This window comes from Rhinatrema bivittatum, chromosome 1 (assembly GCF_901001135.1).
Source record: "Rhinatrema bivittatum chromosome 1, aRhiBiv1.1, whole genome shotgun sequence".
Taxonomy (NCBI): domain Eukaryota; kingdom Metazoa; phylum Chordata; class Amphibia; order Gymnophiona; family Rhinatrematidae; genus Rhinatrema; species Rhinatrema bivittatum.
Window position 1 is genome coordinate 89033176 of NC_042615.1, and position 21171 is coordinate 89054346.

General features: G+C 43.0%; 1 protein-coding gene across 3 annotated transcripts in view; it reads right to left on the reverse strand.

Annotated features, from left to right (window-relative positions):
- AADAT (aminoadipate aminotransferase) overlaps positions 1-21171 on the reverse strand; it is a 146828-nt gene that overhangs the window by 50917 nt on the left and 74740 nt on the right. For all 3 annotated transcript variants that reach the window (XM_029575044.1, XM_029575132.1, XM_029575215.1), the window contains exon 9: positions 4300-4396. In XM_029575044.1, coding sequence (XP_029430904.1) covers positions 4300-4396 — 97 coding nt within the window. The remainder of the gene's footprint in view (positions 1-4299; positions 4397-21171) is intronic.

A 21171-nucleotide genomic window follows, 5' to 3' on the forward strand; every position in this document is an offset into this window, starting at 1 on the left:
AAACAAGGAGACAGGAACCAGGAACAGGAATGCAGGAGTGAGACGAATCTCTAGGAGGCAACGAATACTCGACTAGCAAGGAGACCTGTTGCATAGGCAAAGCTAGGGAGGGGAGCCTGTGCTTAAATACTGAAGCTCTGGTGACTTCATCATTCGGGGCCGCGGCTAGGTTCCTGCTGCGGTCACTACTTAAACATCGGTGATGCGTGTGTGCGCCTAGGGAGGAGCGTGGCGCCGAGTAGCAGCGTCTCTCCGCGGGCCAGGTGGAGAGGCCCAATGAGAAGCAATGGATGTGGTGGCTGGACCGGGAACGCAGGGGACTGCAGCAGGACCGGAGGCACCGGGGCAGGCCCGAGGACGGAGCTGACAGCCCACTGCCGCCAGCGAGGAGGAACCAGGAGCTGGAGTCACTGTAGAAAGGTGAGGGGGCCGTGCCGCAGGTCTGCCGTGGATGGCTCGCATAACATAAATAGCCAGGAAGGGCATACGTAGACCTTCTAAGTGATGAAAGGAATTGATTTGTACAATGCAGCTAGCAGAGACTGCAGTGTACAAATCAACTCCTCTTGTTAGAGTTTTCATCACTTATAAGGCTTATAATTCTTTACTGATGTCAATTTTACTATGAAAATATCTGTAATCCCCCACCCCCATCCACCTCCTGAAAACTCACCCTGAATCTAAGTGCCCCCTTACAATTGTCCATACACTGAGTGTCAGGCTGAGCATTATAGAATCTCTCTCTCAGCGTGCGTAAGATATGTATGTAAAGCTGCATACATATGTATGTGAAGAGTATTTTATAACCTACGTGTATACTTTATAAAATAGCGTGAATCTCTGCGCGCAGCAAGATATGCACGTTTATGGGCACACACGCGGCCCTTTTAAAATCTACTCAATAGTATTTTCCACTTTGGCATGTTTGTAGAGGAGCAAAGGAAGACATTTGTATACTTATCTAATGTTTTATTAATATTTCTGATTTTAAGATTATGAACGTTGTATTGTAATCACCAAGAAATAGTGAGTGGCGCCCTAGAAATTTCTTAAATAAATAAATCTAGGAACTACGAATTCTTCAGTTGTACGGCACCAATCACGTGGCATGATTGATGCCAAATAGTTTAGAATGGGATGCGGTAAAACATACTCTAGGTTATTGATAAAGTTCCCCCTGTGAAAATTATTAAGATCCCTCAAAAACTACCCCATGTGCCATGGTTCACTAGTACATTGGTACATAAGGAAAGGGAAATGAATTCTTGGAAAAAAATATAAACAGAGAGGGAGCAGAGGATGCATTTTTGAAGGGGAAAGGAACCATACCACAGATGTTTGATCCAGGTTCCCTTTCAACCACATATTGTCGCCCCCATCCTTCCTCTTCCCTCATCCTAGTGTAAACCCCTCCTCACCAATAGTCTACCACTTCTTTGATTTCACTTAGCCCTCGACGTCCTCGAGACACAGATCCATTATAGCATACTATGTAAATATTAACTGTAAATGCGTTTTTACTATGTAAATATTCCTGTCCCTCTCTCTTTTTCCTCCTATCCCAGTTGTGAACTTCCCCGTTCATTGTAACTACTATTTTCCGCACCAGTTCAATACCTCTAGTTCTATGTTCAATGCACAACTTGTTAAATGTAAACCGACTTGATGCAACCTCTGGTCGTGAAAGCTGGTATAGAAAATAATAAAATAAATAAATAAATAAATAAATAAATAAATAATGTTTAATTAGTGTTTTGTAATCTCAGTTATATCTCTGATCATTGCTGCTAGTTGTTAAAATACATAAGAGTCTGTTCATATTTTTTTTACACTCAAGAATCTCTCAAACCATTTTCTTCTCTTGATTTATTTGCTGCCTTTGCTATCGCAGAAGCATAGAGTATGACGGCAGATACGGCCAATCCAATCTGCCTGTCCAGATCTTTATAGTCCCTACCTGCGCACCATATGGGATGCACGGGGTACCTCACCTTGCCAATGATGCAGTTTTTAATTATTGGGTTCAGTGATACTCTGTGCTTTCAATGGGACTTTTAAGGATAATTTTAAGAATGGCTACATGAGTGGAAAGTCTACGTGTACATTTACTTTACACAAGTTTTCTAAGTGAAATATGCACACACTTTCACTTTAAAAATTATCCCAGGAAATTTACCCAAATATATTTATGCCTGCTAATTTGTGTGGGTAGTTTTTCTGAGAAAACTTACTCACATATGTTTCTATTTCCACTGAACATTTTACACCTTATTTTTTTTAAACAAATTCGCTGCAATAGAGGCATGTGCTTTCTATCAGGGTCATTTTCAAAAGGGCTTCTCCGGGTACTTTACACACAGACATGGGCCTTTAGAAAACTGAGCCACTGATACACATGTAACTTACATGGAGTCTGAGTGGGGCTGGGGCTCATGCATACTTTCTGATTTTAAAAAGTATTTGCATACATTTTCTCAACATAATTTTGTGCATGAAAGGAGGCGCTATTGTATGCATGCAATTGCGCTGGGATAAGTTGCAAAATATTCCAATATTCACCACAGAAAAATAACAGGACGTCGATCAATAGAAATAAATGTTCAAATATCAAAGACCTTCAGATATTGAGAGACACCAAATCACACTTATAAAAAGAGAGCTATTACAGCCTTCCCTATGCTGCATCTAAGAATATAATCATCGATCTCAAATTATGCACATTTTTTAAAAATTATTTTATCTTGCAATTAAAGAACACTTAACTTAAAAGTAAGTGTATGCACATCTTCAATTATTATGTCGCCCGACACCATTACAGTGTTTCATCAATCTCTCTACATCCAGTGATGGAACAATCCTATTGGTCAATGTAGCTCACTGTCAATAGAAAAATGGTCCAGGTTCCATCTTCTAGAACTTTCACTTTGGCAGGCATTTCAATTGGCTGGTCCCAGGTCTGGTGGTGGCAGCCATGGCCGACGATTATTCTCTTAGACGCAGCCTAGGGAAGGCTTTAATAACACTCTGTTTATGGGAGTGATTCGGTGTCTCTCGGTATATGACGGTCTTTGATATTTGAATATTTATTTCTATTGACTGAAGTCCTGTTATTTTTCTGGGGTGAATTTGGGAATATTTTGTATATAGTTTTTCATTTGGATAAATTCTTGGATTTTGGGATAAGTATGCTTTGAAAATTAGTGCAAAATATATGCATATTAGCCAGCTAACTTATCCGCAGTCTTACCGAACTACCAACATTATGGTCAAACATTCAGCGGTCCATATTCAGTCACTGTGCAGCTCTGCTAGTTAGCAAGATAAGGTCATCCGACTAACTACAGCTGTATATTCAGCTGCGCCGCTGACTCAGATATTCTTAAGTTAGCTGGATAACTTTAAGACAGGCGTATGGGTTGACCAGAATGAGCCGGATGAGTTATCTGGCTAACTCTAAATACTGTAGTTAGGGACCGCCTCTGGAATGCCCCGGACTTATCTGGCCCAATTCTAGCTGGATAAACCAGTTATCAGGTTAGAATTTAGCTGGATAAGTGGCCAAATTTTCATTTAGTCTGATAACTTCTTAGTTATCGGGCTAAATGTGTTTGAATATGGAGCTTCCTATTTTTTTTTAAATCTTGCTGACTTTTCCACTGTTTATGAGGCATTCATGGCTCTCATCCTGGCCTTCTCACAGGACAGTGCCGAGGTCTGCAGCAGAATTTACACATTTACATGCATCAGCCCTGACATCCACACAGGGTTCTGAAACGAATGAGTGCGAGAGGAGACCCATGTACTTAGAAGGGATTCAGCAGGAAGAGCTTTCAACAAATACAAACAATACTAAAAATGAAAGGAAACTCTGAAAGAAAAAGGAGGAAGGGAACAATCCTCTGTTTCAAATGACAGCTGAATAATTTACAAACATTTTTGTTGGCACTGCTGCTTTAAACTAATCACTAGATATCATGCCTGCCCATTTAAAAGATTCTTTGTTGAATTTTATGTAGTACTGTGCCTTTCACAGACAATTGTTAGAAGGTTCTTGATTAATAGGGATGTCCATTCATTTTGGCAGTGCGTGCATAACTCCCTCGAATGGAAGGCAGGTACACAAAACTGCTGGTATGTGCGCATGTATGTGCCGCCTACATATGTGCATACCATCAGTTTTGTGCGTCTACTTTCGTTTCGTGAGATATGCGCATGTTGCCGAAACGAAAGGACCATCGAATACACAAAGCTATTGATTATAAGACACACAGTGATTTTCTGGCTATGCCATCAACTTGCCTGAGATAAAGTGCTGGTATGCATCGTTGAGGTCTGTATATGTAAAACGATTCTCTCAATAAGAGGTTTTGGACCTGTTAAAAATCCTATTCTCAACCTAAAAAAGAAAAAGAGATTCACACAGAAAGGTAAATTGTATGTCGCACAAACTTCACATTACTGTATTAATCCTTTGGGATCAGAGCAGGGCTTTCTTGCTCATGGTTGTATCTAATGTCATTCACACTGGGTGGAGGAAGGTATCCTTAATCAGCAGCCCCCTTCATTACACAAATGAAGACATTTATTTATTTGATTTATATTTCGCCTTTCAGCCATTTCAAAGTGGATTATGTTCAGGTATTGTAGATATGTCCCTGACCCCAGAGGGCTCTCAGTCTAATAGGGTCATTATCAACTCGCGTTAAGGCATTTTTTGCATGCATTTTTTTCATGCAAAAATGCCTTAACGTATGTGAAAAGCACCATAGCACATGATGCGATGCTAATTTTTAAAAGGGGAGGGATTGAGGTAGAGTCGGGGGCAGGAATTTTGTAAAAGTGGGCTGGGTTCGCAAAGCCATAATGCACGATATCGCCAAAAATATCTATACCTTTTTCATTAGCATTAAGCTGTACGATGTCATGTGACATGCCCATAACACAAATTGCGATTTGTTTCACAAATTCCATTTTGGGCATTTTTAGGGTGGGGAGGGAGGGAGGGAGAGAGAGAGAGAGACTGCCTCTGGGGGTGGCACCATAGTAAGCAGCTATTTATGCTACTATAGGAGGTGAGGTTTAGGTAGTAGTGTAGGGGGTTAGGGGCCACTTTGACTGCAGAGTGAGATGTACGAACAGAACAGTGCCCTCTTGTGAAGATTTGATGACCTTCGGAGTGAGGAAACTCACCCAAAGATGAGATTTGTACAATGTTCTCTCAACCTAGCTTGATGTTACCCAGGTAGAGAGTCCATCAAGCTAGGTTGAGAGAACATTGCACACATCTCATCTATGGGTGAGTTTCCTCATTCCGAAGGTCATCAAATCTTCACAAGAGAGCATTGTTCTGTTCGTACATCTCCCTTTGAATGTCAGTGGCCCCTAACCCCTACACTAGTACCTAAACCTCACCTCGAGTTACTAGGTGGGCTTCCTATAGTAGCATAAATAGCTAACATATACATAGAAACATAGAAGTGATGGCAGAAGAAGACCAAACGGCCCATCCAGTCTGCCCAGCAAGCTTTCACACCTATTTGTTAGTCTCTCTCTCTCTGCCCGACCCCCCCTCCCCAGTGGTGAAATTAGCACTTTGCTGCATTATTGTGGTATTACCGCAAAGTGTGAAAAGTTAATGCAATTGGTGGTAATACCTATGTGAAATGCTAAGATAATTCACATGGAGATAAATAGGGTATTACCATAAAACATACCCCTTTTTATATCACATGCAATATTTACTGTTTTTTGATAAATCTAGACCTGTTTGTTTTTGGGGCAATGGAGGCTGAAGTGACTTGCCCAAGGTTTCAAGGAGAAGCAGTGAGATTTGAACCCTGGCTTTCCTGGTTCGCAGCCTGCTGTTTTAACCACTAGCCTACTCCTCTATCTAAAAAAGATTTTACAGAGAAATTATAGTTGATATTATTGGGGGTGGAGGCATAGACTGCTGCTCAAAAAGGATGTTCTTCTTGAAATGTTAAATAGAAAGGAGACACAAGAATGACAAACTTTAAAGTTCCGTTGCAGCATGATCAGATAGAGAAGAAAATGGCACGACAATGAAAAGAAAGGAGCTAGAAGGTTCTGCACTCTGGTTTAGGTTGCTTGAAATACCAAGCTAACAGTACAATGTGATGTACATTTTTATTTTTTATTTGTATTTTTCTATACCGGCATTCACGGAGTTCGTATCATGTCGGTTTACATAAAACAAGGGGTGAGAAATACATTATAACGTAAATAACTAATAACATAAGAGTATACATTAAAAAGTAAAACAAGTGCATGGAAGAAAAAAGTTACAATAAAACGGGGGTCATTCTAACTGGGATTAGAGTTAGAGGAAAGATAAAAAGTTTAACGAGAAGTAAAACATTGTAATGATTGGTAGATAGAGACTGAGACATTATTTCTTTAAAATGTTTCTAGCCCCCTCTGTCTATAATTACATACATAATAAATTACTAAAACAACAACAAACAAACAAAAAACCCACTAGAACACTGTGAGGGTAATTTTCAAAGGCATTTCCACGTAAAACAGTGCTTTACCTACAGAAAAGGCTTTTTACTAAATTGCTCGGCTGATAGGCATATGTCCTGCTCACGTGTAAATTTACCCGAACTGAGCTGAGGTGTTTCCGGGGTTGAGGTGGAGAGGAGTTTGGACCTATGCACATAGTTTTGCATTTAAAAAAATATGGGGTGATTTTTCAAAATGTTAATTGCATAAAAATTAGCATTTACGCATGGAGGTAGTCTCTACTTGCGTACTCCATATTTTAGAAAAGTCCAAAATACACGCATAGTTTCACTTTCACGCGCACATATACATGCGTATAAAAGGGGTGATCTGGGGAGTTCCAGGGCAGGGCCAATATTTATGCACGTAAATTGCTATTTTAAAAGCGCACAGATAAAGATGAATTTTAAAAGCCCAGCTTGGGCCAAAACCGGAAGATACATGCACAAGTCAGGCCTGTGTGTGTCACACGAATTTTAAAAGGCACCCGCGTACACTCGTATCTTTCGCTACATGCCCAAAAAAGTAGAGGTGAGCGCGGTTTCAAAGGTCGGGATTAACAGGGTAAAAGGGAGGTTATTTACCTGGGTGAACTGGGAATGAACTGTGAAAACTGGTAATTGCGTCAGCACACGTGTCTACTAAAATCCCCCCACTTATGCAGTAGAAGTGGCATTTGGGCGCATAGGTGCGCTTCTACTTAAAATTGTGCACACTTGCGCATATTCAACCTATTTTATACCATGCGCGTATATCATAAAATGGCTGCGTCCCTTGCCGCGAGCTGGAAAACACGCACATATGTGCACCCGCATGCATGTTTAAAAGTTATCATCATAGGTTTTCCGGTTTACTTGCGTATTTTTACACCTGCTAGTTATTTGATGTAAGTCATATTAAACATGTTTATTCTGTAGTACTGACTGGTGGGAGCTGTGGATGGACTGGGGCAGTTCAGGATGAAGAACCCAGGAGGGTCTCGATGACCCAGAGGAGGACTGAGTGAACTGGAGGACTAATTGTTAAAATTGTTAGTTTCCTTTTTGTGCACATGTTTTAAAATACATCGATTTACGTAAATCCTTTTTTATTTTCATGCTTAAAATATATGCATGTATACTTTTAAAACAGGTACGAAAGTATGCCCGCTCAATGCATTGATATACACCTATTCAATTCATTGCACGAATTTGCGCATAACACTACAAAGGAGTGTATGTTGTGTATTTTATAAAAATGCATATATTATAAAATACTAGAGTAGATCTGCTCGAGACCGTGTAAATGCACTGCATGCATTTGTTTGAAATTTATCCCGTGTGCATACATTTTCCAAAACTTTTACATGCACATAACAGCATAAGAACATAAGAACATAAGAAAATGCCATACTGGGTCAGACCAAGGGTCCATCAAGCCCAGCATCCTGTTTCCAACAGTGGCCAATCCAGGCCATAAGAACCTGGCAAGTACCCAAAAACTAAGTCTATTCCATGTAACCATTGCTAATGGCAGTGGCTATTCTCTAAGTGAACTTAATAGCAGGTAATGGACTTCTCCTCCAAGAACTTATCCAATCCTTTTTTAAACACAGCTATACTAACTGCACGAACCACATTCTCTGGCAACAAATTCCAGAGTTTAATTGTGCGTTGAGTAAAAAAGAACTTTCTCCGATTAGTTTTAAATGTGCCCCATGCTAACTTCATGGAGTGTCCCCTAGTCCTTCTACTATCCGAAAGAGTAAATAACCGATTCACATCTACCCGTTCTAGACCTCTCATGATTTTAAACACCTCTATCATATCCCCCCTCAGTCGTCTCTTCTCCAAGCTGAAAAGTCCTAACCTCTTTAGTCTTTCCTCATAGGGGAGTTGTTCCATTCCCCTTATCATTTTGGTAGCCCTTCTCTGTACCTTCTCCATCGCAATTATATCTTTTTTGAGATGCGGCGACCAGAATTGTACACAGTATTCAAGGTGCGGTCTCACCATGGAGCGATACAGAGGCATTATGACATTTTCCGTTTTATTCATCATTCCTTTTCTAATAATTCCCAACATTCTGTTTGCTTTTTTGACTGCCGCAGCACACTGAACCGACGATTTCAATGTGTTATCCACTATGACACCTAGATCTCTTTCTTGGGTTGTAGCACCTAATATGGAACCCCACATCGTGTAATTATAGCATGGGTTATTTTTCCCTATATGCATCACCTTGCACTTATCCACATTAAATTTCATCTGCCATTTGGATGCCCAATTTTCCAGTCTCACAAGGTCTTCCTGCAATTTATCACAATCTGCTTGTGATTTAACTACTCTGCACAATTTTGTGTCATCTGCAAATTTGATTATCTCACTCGTCGTATTTCTTTCCAGATCATTTATAAATATATTGAACAGTAAGGGTCCCAATACAGATCCCTGAGGCACTCCACTGTCCACTCCCTTCCACTGAGAAAATTGCCCATTTAATCCTACTCTCTGTTTCCTGTCTTTTAGCCAGTTTGCAATCCACGAAAGGACATCACCACCTATCCCATGACTTTTTACTTTTCCTAGAAGCCTCTCATGAGGAACTTTGTCAAACGCCTTCTGAAAATCCAAGTATACTATATTTACCAATTCACCTTTATCCACATGTTTATTAACTCCTTCAAAAAAGTGAAGCAGATTTGTGAGGCAAGACTTGCCCTGGGTAAAGCCATGCTGACTTTGTTCCATTAAACCATGTCTTTCTATATGTTCTGTGATTTTGATGTTTAGAACACTTTCCACTATTTTTCCTGGCACTGAAGTCAGGCTAACCGGTCTGTAGTTTCCCGGATCGCCCCTGGAGCCCTTTTTAAATATTGGGGTTACATTTGCTATCCTCCAGTCTTCAGGTACAATGGATGATTTTAATGATAAGTTACAAATTTTTACTAATAGGTCTGAAATTTCATTTTTTAGTTCCTTCTGAACTCTGGGGTGTATACCATCCGGTCCAGGTGATTTACTACTCTTCAGTTTGTCAATCAGGCCTACCATATCTTCTAGGTTCACCGTGATTTGATTCAGTCCATCTGAATCATTACCCATGAAAACCTTCTCCATTACGGGTACCTCCCCATCATCCTCTTCAGTAAACACCGAAGCAAAGAAATCATTTAATCTTTCCGCGATGGCCTTATCTTCTCTAAGTGCCCCTTTAACCCCTCGATCATCTAACGGTCCAACTGACTCCCTCACAGGCTTTCTGCTTCGGATATATTTAAAAAGGTTTTTACTGTGAGTTTTTGCCTCTACAGCCAACTTCTTTTCAAATTCTCTCTTAGCCTGTCTTATCAATGTCTTACATTTAACTTGCCAATGTTTATGCTTTATCCTATTTTCTTCTGTTGGATCCTTCTTCCAATTTTTGAATGAAGATCTTTTGGCTAAAATAGCTTCTTTCACCTCCCCTTTTAACCATGCCGGTAATCGTTTTGCCTTCTTTCCACCTTTCTTAATGTGTGGAATACATCTGGACTGTGCTTCTAGAATGGTATTTTTTAACAATGACCATGCCTCTTGGACATTTTTTACTTTTGTAGCTGCTCCTTTCAGTTTTTTTCTAACAATTTTTCTCATTTTATCAAAGTTTCCCTTTTGAAAGTTTAGCACGAGAGCCTTGGATTTGCACACTGTTCCTTTTCCAGTCATTAAATCAAATTTGATCATATTATGATCACTATTGCCAAGTGGCCCCACCACCGTTACCTCTCTCACCAAGTCCTGTGCTCCACTGAGAATTACATCTAAAATTGCTCCCTCTCTCGTCGGTTCCTGAACCAATTGCTCCATAAAGCTATCATTTATTCCATCCAGGAACGTTATCTCTAGCGTGACCCGATGATACATTTACCCAGTCTATATTGGGGTAATTGAAGTCTCCCATTATTACTGCACTACCAATTTGGTTAGCTTCCCTAATTTCTCTTAGCATTTCACTGTCCATCTCACCATCTTGACCAGGTGGACGGTAGTATACCCCTATCACTGTAGTCTTCCCTGATACACAAGGGATTTCTACCCATAAAGATTCAATTTTGTATTTAGTCTCATGCAGGATGTTTATCCTGTTAGACTCTATGCCATCCCGGACATAAAGCGCCACACCTCCTCCCGACTGCTCCTCTCTGTCATTGCGATATAATTTGTACCCCGGTATAGCACTGTCCCATTGGTTATCCTCTTTCCACCATGTCTCTGAGATGCCAATTAAGTCTATGTCATCATTTACTGCTATACATTCTAATTCTCCCATCTTACTTCTTAGACTTCTGGCATTAGCATACAAACATTTCAAAGTTTATTTTTTGATTGTATTTTTATTCTGCTTTTTAATTGATAGGGATAAGTTAGAATTTTTTTAGCTCAGGTGAGTTTTTAGTTACAGGCACTTGGACTACTTTTCTAATTATTGGAACCTCACTGTCGGGATGCCCTAATTCTAATGCATCATTAGTATCCTTTAAAGATACATCTCTCCGAACCATGCGCTGCTGAGCGACTGTCGGCTTTCCCCTTTGTTCTAGTTTAAAAGCTGCTCTATCTCCTTTTTAAAGGTTAGCGCCAGCAGTCTGGTTTCACCCTGGTTAAGGTGGAGCCCATCCCTTCGGAAGAGACTCCCCCTTCCCCAAAAGGTTCCCCAGGTACAATTGTGGGAGGGTAAAGCTGATGGGAACATTTTCAAAGCAGACTTAAACACATAATTAAACACACAAATCTGCTTTAAAAACTGGAGTAACTTATGACTGTTTTCCTGCCTAAATTAGATGGTCTGTTTGAAAATTGCCTCCTATGGGGTAGATTTTAAAAAGAGTGCGCACTACCTGGCACGTGCACATGTACGTTCGATTTTATAACATTCTTCACATCTTTGGAGAAGCATAAAAAAAAAAAAAAATGGCATCATAACTTGAAAAGAATCCAAATTTTCCCAGGACCTATATGATTAAATGCAGATCTGCCCTAAATCTTCTGCATGAACAAGTCATATATATTTATTGAAAAACTGTGACATCGATATTTTGTGGGTCAGTGAATGAGAAAGTTACCTGGATAAAAATTACCCTGAAAACTTTATCCAGATATTCAGCAGAACATACTTGGATACATGCTCCACTGAATATACCCAGATAAATTTATCTGGACTACTTTAAGACAGGCATTTTTCCAACCAGACTTCCCAGGTTAAGGTTAGCCGGTCAGCGCTGACTATCAGTACGACTCGTTATAATTTAATCATGCCCTCTGGGAGGCGTCCATGACTACCTCTTTTTATCCAGCTAAAGTTTTGTGCAGCAAATGAGTTACTCAGACAAAATTTTGCTGGGGACTGGTTGAAATGTTCTAATCTTTGTTTTTGTCAACAAGCTACCCAGCAAAGCCTTTAAAAACGGATCTAATTTTGTTCTTGTGATAAAATTTTAAAAGGAACGCACATGCATCGATAAACGCATATATCGGTGTGTGAGTGGAGTGACACTGCCTTTTTGAATTGTGTTCGTAAGTATGTGCATAACATTTAAAATACCCTTCCTGCATGTACTAGAGCTTTAGCGGCTTTTATACGCATATACAGGAGGATTTTAAAACCTGCTCACGAGAGGGAAAATGGAGAAATTACTTACCTGATAATTTCGTTTTCCTTAGTCTAGACAGATGTACTCAGAACCAATGGGTATAGTGTGCTCCTGATAGCAGTTGGAGACGGAGTCAGATTTCAATCTGACATCAGCACTACATATACCCGTGCATGAGGCTCTGTTCCTCAGTTTTCTCTTCGAAAAGCAGTTGTGGATATATGTGAGATTGGTCAACGATTAAATTGTTAACTTGATTAACTTGGATTGGTTGATATGATTTCTAGCTGGAGTCGCCAGAGCATTCAACCGAGAAGTGCCGGCACCCGGTCGTTGTGGGTGTCTTACTGGGGGTAAGAGCTGGCTTACCCGCGCTTATCCTGCTCTCGGGGATTGTCCTCAGAGGTTCCCGTATTTACCGGGCAGCCATGGGCGGGATGCTGAGTCCATCTGTCTACACTAAGGAAAACAAAATTATCAGGTAAGCAATTTCTCCATTTCCTAGCGTGTAGCAGATGGACTCTGGACCAATGGGATGTATAAAAGCTACTCCCGAGATGGGTGGGAGGCTGCTCGTGGTCCATTTAGGACTGCCCTTGCAAATGCTGTGTCCTCTCTGGCCTGGACATTCAGGCGGTAGAACCTTGAGAAGGTATGGATTGAGGACCACGTTGCCGTCTGACAGATCTCGATGGGTGACAGCATCTTGGTTTCTGCCCAGGGCACTGCCTGGGCCCTTGCAGAATGGGCCTTGACTTGGAGCAGTGGAGGCTTGCCTGCCTCTACGTAGTCTGCCTTGATCACTTCTTTGATCCAGTGGGCTATGTTGCCCGCGAGGCCGCTTCCCCTTGTTTTTCCCCGCTGTGAAGAACGAATAGATGGTCCGTCTTTCATACGGATTCCGATCTTTCCAGGTATCGGACTAGGAGTCTACCGACATTAATAAGGCGAAGCCAGCGTGAGTCTTCCAAGCCCTTGTTCTCATCTGAGATGGTAGTGAGATAGACTGGTTAAGACGGAAGGGAGAAACCATCTTTGGAAGGAAGGAGGGTACAGCGCGTAGCTGTACAGATCCCGGTGTGAACCGGAGAATGGTTCCTGGCATGATAACCCTTGAAGTTCGGAGATTTGGCGAGCTGAGCAGATTGCTACTAGGAATGCCGTTTTCAAGGTCAGGAGCCGTAGGGTCAGACTACGCGTGGGTCCGAAGGAGGCTCCTGCAAGGAAGTCTGGTACCCGGTTGAAGTTCCATAGGGGTATCGGCCACTTTAGAGGTGGTTGGATCTGTTTGACCCCTCTCAGGAAGCGTGAGACATCTGGATGGGCGGCTAGACCGATGCCCTCCACTTTGGTTCTGAGACAGGCCAGCGCGGCCAGTTGGACTTTGATAGAGTTGAGTGACAACCCTTTCTTCACGTCATCCTGTAGGAATTCCCCGCTCATGGGAATTTTGACTGTCCACGACCGGATGTCGCGGTCTTCGCACCAAGCTTCGAATATTCTCCATATTTGTATATAGGTTAAGGATGTGGAAAACTTGCGTACCTGGCACAGGGTGTCAATTACTGGCACTGAGTATCCGCTCTTCTTCAGGCGAGACCTCTCAAGGGCTAGGCCGTAAGCGAGAATCTCGTTGGATCTTCGTGGAGGATCGGTCCTTGTTGGAGTAGATCCCTGTGTAGAGGTAGACACAGAAGGTTTCCCCGCCAGGAGTCTTCGCATATCCATGTACCACGGTCTTCTTGGCCAGTCCGGGGCCACTAGACATACTATCCCTCTGTGATGTTCTATCTTGCGGATGATTCTGCCCAGTAGTGGCCATGGAGAGAAGGCGTACAGCAGGACCTTCTGTGGTCATGTGTGGACGAAGGCGCGATTCCCTGGGACAGCGGTTCCCATCTGTGGCTGTAGAGTTTGGGGGCTTGGGTGAAGAACCTGGTTGCCAGGCAATCCATGGCTGGGGTCCCCCAGTGGTTCACTATCAGCTGGGGGCTGCAGTGGACAGTGTCCATTCCCCTGTGTCCAGACTCTCTATGCCGAGGTAGTCCACAGTGACATTGTCTCTTCCCGCGATGTGGGTGGCTGATATCCCTTATAGGTTTGTTTCCGCCCACTTCATTAGGGGCTGTAATTCATGAGACACCTGCTGGCTTCTGGTTTTCCCCTCGCGGTTGATGTAGGCCACTGTTGTGGCAATGTCTGACATGACTGACTGATTTGCCCTGGAGTCTGTGACTGAATTGTAGGCATGCTGGTCGGACTGCTCGTGCTTCCAGTTGGTTTATGTTCTATGTAGACTCTTCTTTGACCCATTGCCCTTGGGCCATTAGCTCCTGGCAGTGGGCTCTCCACCGTTGCAGGTTCGCATCCGTGGTGTGTCAGATCCAGTCCGGTGGGGATAGGCTTATTCCCTTGCTCAATTGGTTTTCTTGCAGCCACCACTGTAGCTGCTACTGAACTTCCGTCGGTAGTTGGAGGGGGCGGAGTAGTTCTGAGATATCGGGTTCCACCGTGAGAGCAGGGAATGCTATAGGGGTTGCCTGTGAGCCCTTGCCCATGGGATGCCTACTATGGTTGAAGTCATGAGTCCGAGGACTTGGGGGTAGTCCCATGCCATGGGGAGAGCAAAGATCAGCGATGCTCGTAGTAAGTTCCATCCATTTTCTTCTCCTTGAAGGAGGAAGGGTAACCTTGTTCCGTTTGTCGAACCAGGTATTCTAGAGTTGGAAGGGCTGCAGCCAGCTCTTGGATGTATTGATGATCCACCCGAGGCTCTGCAGTAGGTTCATGACTCTGGTGGTTGCTTGATAGCTTTCCTCTGGTGATTTCACTCTAATCAGCCAATCGTCCAGGTATGGGTGCACGCCCATACCTGGACGCCACTACTACCACCATGAACTTGGTAAATGTTCGGGGAGCCGTAGCTGGCCCGAACGGTAGGGCCTGGAACTGGTAGATGGCCCAATACTGTGAAGCGTAGGAAAAGCTGATGGTTGTGATGGATTGGTATGTGGGGATAGGCTTCCAACAGACCCAGGGAGGTTGGAAATTCTTCCGGTTGTACTGCCTTTATGACCGAACGCAGGGTTTCCATGTGACAACAGGGTGCCTTCAGTGATTGAAGGTCTTGAGGTCTAGGATGGGCTGGAATGTTCCCTCTTTCTTGGGGACAATGAAGTAGATGGAGTGGTGCCCAGAATTTTGTTGGTGCGTGGGCACCGGTGCTAATGCCTTTAAGGCGAGAAGCTTTGTCAGTGTAGTTTCTACTGCCATCCTTTTGGAGGGGGAGTGGCACGGATAATTCACAACTTGTCCGGAGAGATGCTGTGAAGGTCCAGGTAGTATCCCTCTCAGATGATGGTTAGGACCCAGTTGTCTGATGTTATTTCGACCCATTATTGGTAGAATAGGTCAGGCCCACATGGGTTCTTCCCGTCGATGGGTCTGTTGATTCTCATTGAGTGTTGCGGCTGGGGCCTGGGCCCGAGCCGGCTCCTCTTTTGTTGTGTCTGTTCTGAAAGGACTGTCCCCTGCTGGAGGTGCATGGTGTGTGTTTTTGTATGATCTAAAATGCTGAGGTCCTCTGCCCTTGGGTGCCCGGGGAGAGGGGCGCAGGCTCTTCTTGTTTCTGTCCTCCGGTAGCCAGGATACTGGGGACTCGCCCCCCCTTGTCGGATAACTTATCCAGTTCGCTTCTGAACAGGAGTGTTCCTCTAGCGGGCATTCTCGTGAGCTTTGTCTTGGAGGGCACGTCAGCTGACCAACTTCGAAGCCAGCGTTGTCTTCTGGCTGCCACTACGTTACGAGATGCCCCTGGCTGTGATGCGTAACGGGTCTGAAGACGCATTCATGAGGAATGAGATTGCCGGATCTAATGCTTAGATTAGCATGCTCGTGTCACCACGGCACTCATGAGGAATGAGATTGCCGGATCTAACGCTTAGATTGGCAGGCTCGTGTCACCACGGCACAGCAGGCTGCGAACTGTAAGGACATAGCCGCCACATCAAAGGACTGTTTGAGGGTGGATTCCTGCCGTCTGACCTGGGCATCTTTGAGTGCCGCTCCTCCCTCGACTGGTCTGGTGGTGTGCTTTGTGGTGTCGCAGACCAGGGCATCTGTTGGGGAATGGCATGAGGTCTGACGGAGCCCGACCAAATACGGACTAGTATCCGGGGTGGCCCATGCCTTCAGGCTCGTGGCCACGAAATCTGGCAGCTCGTCTTAGAGGGGGGAGAACGCATCATGGATCGATACGGTTTCGTTCCAGGAGGGAATTCCCCATCTTCCAGGGGTTCTGAGACTTTGAGAAAGATTTCTACCTTACCTTGTCTTGACGCTTCCTGGTCTCTTGACGGGCGGTCTCCGGCTGCGGGGGGAGAGAGAAATACCTTCACCGCCGTGCTCAGTCTGCACCCGCTGCCTCTCAGCCGCTCCCTTTTCAGGGGGCTAAGTCCAGGCTGGGACCGAGGCTACGTCTGAGGGATCTCGGAAATCACCTCAGGAATTCTCGACTAGGGGAGGGACCCTTAGGTATCACCGCAGGAGAGCGGGGCTCGTCTGTAGGTAAGATTTCTTTCTTTCTTCTTTAAATTTGGAGTTTGGTTTTCTAACGCTGTGAAAGCGTGTGTGAAGTCCTGAACTGCTATGGAGATGGAAAAAACTGAGGAACAGAGCCTCGTGCATGGGTATATGTAGTGCTGACGTCAGATTGAAATCTGACTCCGTCTCCAACTGCTATCAGGAGCACACTATACCCATTGGTCCTGAGTCCATCTGCTACATGCTAGGAAACCAGTTTTTCCAAGTAGTTTACCAGTTTGCCCAGTTCACATTGAGGTCTTCCAAATCCCTCTAGCTCTTCATCCTGCAAGCCCCCAACTTGACCCCCAAACCCTCACACTGTGCATGCAAATCCCGCTTCTATTGCCTGCATTGGGGGATTTTAAAAGGAGCGCATGCCAACACCATTCCCAGTTCGTCCCCAGTTCACCCAGTTTAGAGATAGCCTTCACTCCCCGCAATTAGCCCCGACCCTTAAAACCCCGTAGATCTGCCTAGTTTTCTTGAAATTTTAACCTATACATCATCCACAGCAGAAATAAAGTTATGCAGCAAGGGGCTTTGGTGCACTGGCTCATGTCAGTAATTACATGCACATTTTAGGTTCATGCCCCGAAACGCCCACACCCCACCCAGATCATGCCCATTCCCCACCTCTTTTCGAAAACTTTTGAGGTGTGCGTGCTACGGGAGATATGCGCATATCTCAGCAAATTTTAAAAGCCGGTTTTATGTACTTCGATTGTAGTACAAAATTCTAATAGCTGTATTGGGAATGGAGAAAAATGAAGTTTTTGTAAAGGCTGTAGTAATACAGATTATAGTATTATAGACTGTAGTAATACAGATTGTAGTATTATAGACTGTAATAATACAGACTGTAGTATTACAGATTGTATAATATAGATTGTAGTATTACAGATTAGAGTAATATAGATTGTAGAAATAGAGAGTATAATATAGACTGTAGTAATACAATTTGTAGTATTTTAGATTGTAGTATTATAGACTGTATTAATATAGATTCTAGTATTATAGATTGTAGTGTAGAGTTCTGGAGAAAACTGGAGTCTTTGTAGATTGTGGCACCTTTTAAAGGACCAGCCAAACCAATACTGTAATACATGATCTTTGGAGATCTCGCAGGCCTCTTCAGATGGTATCAGTGACATTTCCAAAGCTCAAATACTGCAACATGTTTCTTGATTCTGATTTGCTGCCTATATATGACTATGAGTCACAATTATAAGTTCAAATATCCATTGGTAGAAACATAAAACATTGGTAGAAACATAAAAATATATTTAGTTCCTTCATTGCCATTTTCCCCTTTCTTTATGTAGAGAGCCCAAGGTCTCCACTAGATGGCCCTAGATCCCTACCCTAGATATTTTCTAGCTTAGAGGGAGAAACCATTCCTTTACAACACCTCTCCTTGAGGCTGGCTTAGAGGGTGAGGTCAGTTTAAGTTAGTCTTTGAGGAGTGAGGATATCTTTTTGGTTTCCCCATCTGAATATGGACCTCCAAACCTAACTTTTGTAAAGAAGAGATTCCTATCAGTGCAGTGCCTGCTTGTATCTGCCTCTTGGTTTGGAAACAGACTTTTATTAGACAGTTTGGCTATTTTTGGAAGTTGATTGTTATTAAATTCTGGTCCAGTCCTGGTGAAGGACATGTCCTGGATCTGGAGACCAGGTAATTAAAGATCTGCTAATCCCTTGTCCAAGTGAAGGAGCTGCAGAGGCAGTGTCACCCCAGAGTAGAGTTTGGGGACTTTGGAAGTGTTGGTTTTTTTTTTTCCTTTTGCTGGTTTGTGAGGATGTTTTAGCACCACCCCTCCTCACTGGGGAGCTGGACTGTACTGGCCAGCTTCCTGTTTAATATCAGGCCTTTCCTCCAGAGAGGCCACAGCAGCGGGAGACTAGAGAAACGAAGCAAGCTACTTGGAGACCCACAACTGGATTTCCACCCGTGGGACAAAGGATACAGGTGGGGAGAATCTGGATCTCAGGTACATTTTGTGACTAAAGGAGATCCTTGCCACATTTAGAGAGTTCCCCGCCCACCTGGAGTTTTCTTATCAGTTCATTCCCTGAGTGATAAGGTTTAGCCGGGTGCCTAGTTCTAAGGAAATATACACAGAGGTAAGGAGACAGTATGAATCCCAGAGATGAGAACACATGTAAAAAGAACAATACTTGCATTGGTATTTATTCTGAAGAATCACAGTACATTTCTATTGACTACCATTGTGTCCTGTCTGGTCCCTGCAGTACAGCATCACATAAAGGGGTTGAGTGTCACACAAGTGGAAAGGGCTTTCACTACACCGCCTCAAAGGTCAGGTCAGCTCCCCTCCCCTCCCCCCCCCAGAAAGGACCCACACCTTGGGTGGAGCAAGGCGGGGAGAATATGCATACAGAGACAGCCCCAGAAATAAATTCTTATGCACCCTCAGGAAATAGCAATCGCCTCCAAAAAAAAGATGATTCTAACTGAGCTGGGGACTAGACTTTAAAGCTGTTTTCGATAGTTAGTCATATTAACCCTGATTAGTAAGCAGGCATGCTAGGAACTCTGATCTTTTCCCCATTGGTGAGACTGCCATGTTCAAGTAATTTGTGTGAGGAGGAGATAGCTGGGAGCGGATGGGAGAAGGAGACAGAAACAGCTAAGCCTGCTGAGGAATAAGTAGTATGCAAGATAAAGCAAAACATAGAAGCATTTGGAAAATGTATTTAATTCCCCTACCTTCATCACTGCAGAGCTACTTGCTAACTTTTTATCTTATTAAGAGGCCATCTTTCACAGAAGTGTAAGGTCGGCAGGTATTTTTTACCCATAGATTTTTCACCAGTTTTCAAAGGGAAAACTGAGTTGGAAAAAGTACAAGCTATTTGTGTGTGTACTTTTTTTGACATTTAAGTGCTTGGGGGTAATTTTCAAAAGGATTAACGTGTGTAAATTGTAGCAATTTTCAAAAGTCCGCTTAATAAAACCCAGTTTTAAACATATAAACCCTTTTGAAAGTTACTCCCCATGCTTTTTAAAATCAAAATGTTAATAAGTACTAACCCTACCCAGAGTCTGTCCTCAAGAACGCATACCCTATCTGTGGGTAAAAGTCCACATAGAGTGCCACTACATGTGTGCTCGCAACCACAGACAGGGAAGGCAGTTTTCAAAGATGCCCATTTTTGTGGGCAAGCACTGTTTTACTCACAAAATGCTTTTGAAAATTGCTCTCTCAGGGGGTAATTTTGTAACAGTCCACAAAAATTAGATGGCAAATTCGCACCTAAATGACACCACTTTTCAAAGGGAAAGTAGACACATAAGCATCCCCTTTGAAAATCATCCCTCTTAAACTATCTGAACACAATTATACCTGCCAAATCGTGCACAGAGATTTTTGGGGACATTTTATTTGCATACTTTTTAACATTTAGGGCCAGATTTTCAAAAATATTTACACCCAGTTTTATGTGCATAAATGGCGTTTGAAAATTGCTGGGGAGGGGGACTGTGCATGCAATTCGGGGTGGGGAAATAATTTACACATGTACTTTTGGTTTTCAGAAGTAACAAACATAGATGTACACATACACACGTTCACATCTGCCCCTGGGAACATCTCCTCTTAGTCCGGGCAAACCTTTGTGCTAACGTGACATTCACGCATTTATTTATCCACATACTGGGCAGGCAATTTTGTAAAAGGTCATATTTCTGCACTTAAAACACTGCTTTACCTACAGACATTCCTTTGAAATTTACCCTTCTTGTGGGCTCTAAACAGACTTCCTGGTATTCCACAATGAGTGGGATTCTCACAAAGTTACTGTATGAAGAGTGTGTCACTTTTCAGCCTATAGCAGTTGTAAAAGGAAAGCATCCTTTGGATATTTGCACACCCGTATCAGATCTTAACGTTGGGACTCATATTATGTACATATGTTTGCTGTTCCGATTTCAAGCCTTAAGCTATCGCTTCCACGTGCAAGTGACTCTGCACTTCCCAGTTATCTGTTAACCTGTTTTTTGTAACTGCTCTCTTCCTGCTTTGTTTTTACCCTGTTACATGTAAACTGGCATGATATCTCTGATGTTGGTCGGTCAAGAAAAACCACAAATAAATAAAATAAATCCTTCCTGACGAAGACCCACAGGAAGCAATTTTCAAAACATCTGCTCTTGTGCGATGTCATTACACCAGATTCCAAAGGGAAAGTATATGTGTACCTTCATATTAAACTTGCTGTAAGTACAAAGTACCCATGCACTTTTGCACCTGTTTTTTATGTAGATTGTTTTTTTCAAAACAACACACTTAGGTCCTGATTTTCAAAAGCATTTACACACTTAAAACTGGGTTTTACATGTGTAATTACACTTTACCTATGTACGTGGGCTTTTGAAAATTGCTACAATATATGCCATTGAATTGTCCATAGGTTTTACCTTGTTG